The following is a 2,155-nucleotide window of genomic DNA, read 5'->3' as shown; positions in this document are numbered from 1 at the left end:
GGCGGCGGCGAGCGCGGGGGGCGGAGCGGGCCAGCCGCGACCTCCCGGCGGGCGGAGCGGCCGCGCTTCCGCTTCCTGCGGGATGGAGGCGGCGCGGCGGCCGCCGGTGCTGCTGCGGCTGCTGCTCCCGCTGCTGGCGGCGGCGCTGGGCGCGGCGGGGCGCGGCGACCCCGGGCCCGTCACCTGCGGCTCCGTGGTGAAGCTGCTCAACGTGCGTCACAACGTGCGGCTGCACTCGCACGATGTGCGCTACGGCTCCGGTAATGGGCGCGCCTCCCCCCGCCGCCTTCCCCGCGGTGGGCTGAGCTGGGTGTGAGTGATGGTGGTTCTCCCTCCTCCGCAGGCAGCGGGCAGCAGTCGGTGACCGGGGTGTCGGCGGCGGATGACGGGAACAGCTACTGGCGGGTGCGGGGCCGCACGGCCGCCGTGTGCCAGCGGGGCACGCCGGTGCGCTGCGGGCAGGCCATCCGCCTCACGCACCTGGGCACCGGCCGCAACCTGCACAGCCACCGCTTCACCTCGCCGCTCTCCGGGAACCAGGTACCGGCCGGGCATCACCAGCATGCGTCCCCAGGCTCGGTGTGTTTCCCTGGGCGTGATGGGGCCCGCCTTGTCACTCGGCTCTTGGCGGGTCCCCTGAGTCCCTGCTGGGTTGTTCCTGTCCCTGCCCATCCCGCCTGGGGTCCCCTCGTCCCCCATGTTACTGCCAGCCCCACCTTGTTCCCCAGTCATTCTCCTACGTTCTCCCAAACAGATCCCCCATATGTCTGCTAGCATTTCCTAACTCCTGGCCCCAGATGTGTCCCCCATGTCCCCACCAGTCACACCTTGTTCTCCAGTTCAGAGTGGGTCTCTCCTTAGGCTGGGTCCCTACCATCACTGCCTTGTTCCCTGGCCCCAGCTGGGTCCCTGCCAGTCCCACCTTATTCCCAACTCCCCAAAGCCCTGCCAGTGCCTGAACACCAACCAGACCCTCAAAGTTCCAACAGAGCGTCAGCCACAACCAGGTCCCTCCTTCCTCCTATGCCCAACTCCTTTCTCTGCCCACCTCAACCCTTCCATTTTTTCATCCCGGCCCCAAACAAGCTGTTCTTCGCCCCCAGGAGGTGAGTGCATTCGGGGAGGCTGGCGAGGGTGACTACCTGGACGACTGGACCGTGGTGTGCAGTGGCACCTATTGGGCACGGGAGGACGAGGTGCGCTTCCAGCACACCTCCACCGACGTCTACCTCTCGGTGACGGGCGAGCAGTATGGGCGGCCCATCCACGGGCAGAAGGAAGTGCACGGCATGGCCGCCTCCAGCCAGAATAACTACTGGAAGGTGATGGAGGGCATCTTCATGCAGCCCAGCGAGGCATTCCAAATGGAGCAGTACCACGCCGAGCTGTGAGGGACAGACAGACTGATGCTGAGCTTCTGGGCGCTGCCCTGCTGTGTTTGGGACTGCTGAGGCCAGGGGATGGCTCCTGTCCCCACCCAGGACTGACACACACCACTGACACAGGGCCCCAGCACAAAGCAGATCCTGATGTCCTGAATTCAATGTGGAGCAGATTCCATTGTCCCAAATCTGACACTAAACAGGCCCCAGCGTCCAGACCTGACCCAAAGCAGCTCTCAACATCCTAAAACCACTACAAAGCAGATCCCAATGTCCAGACCTGACCCACAACAGAGCCCAACATCCTAGATCTGCACAAAGCAGGTCCAAAATTCCAAATTAGCACAAAGCCAAGCCCAACATCCAGACCTGACCCAAAACAAATTCCCAAGCTCCCACCCTGTCCCTTTGCAGCCTGCTCTGTCCAAGGACCTGCCCCTTAAAGACTGCTGTCCCTGGGAGCTCTACCCCTTGCTGTACCCCAAACTGCCCCTCGTGCCCTGCAAGGACCTGGGGCCATAAAAGTGCTGAACTCTTCCCTGTGGTGTGGCTGTTTGTGTGGGGGATGCAGGGGATGTCTGGCACTGGAGGCCAGACCTGGTGTCATCTGCACTTGCCCCATCCCAGTGCCAGACCTGGTGTGTCACTCCTCCCTGCTCCTCACTCCATTTCAGTGCAGGTCCTGCTGTGTCACTCCCCTCACTCCATCCCAGTGCCAGACCCGGTGTCACTCCTCTCCCTGGTGCCATCTGGGTGTCATCTTTCCTGCCATC

At 63.5% G+C, this 2,155-nt stretch overlaps 1 protein-coding gene across 1 annotated transcript; it reads left to right on the top strand.

Annotated features, from left to right (window-relative positions):
- The first annotated feature begins 82 nt into the window (after positions 1-82).
- On the top strand, positions 83-1,919 carry SDF2 (stromal cell derived factor 2). The gene is made up of 3 exons (XM_066563452.1): positions 83-260; positions 344-540; positions 1,104-1,919. The coding sequence occupies exons 1-3, from the start codon at positions 83-85 to the stop codon at positions 1,389-1,391; spliced, it is 663 nt and encodes a 220-aa protein (XP_066419549.1). The 3' UTR covers positions 1,392-1,919.
- The last annotated feature ends 236 nt before the right edge of the window (positions 1,920-2,155 follow it).

Source organism: Molothrus aeneus, chromosome 20, assembly GCF_037042795.1.
Source record: "Molothrus aeneus isolate 106 chromosome 20, BPBGC_Maene_1.0, whole genome shotgun sequence".
Taxonomy (NCBI): domain Eukaryota; kingdom Metazoa; phylum Chordata; class Aves; order Passeriformes; family Icteridae; genus Molothrus; species Molothrus aeneus.
The sequence above is the reverse complement of the archived record's forward strand: the minus strand, read 5'-3'. Positions and strand labels throughout refer to the sequence as shown.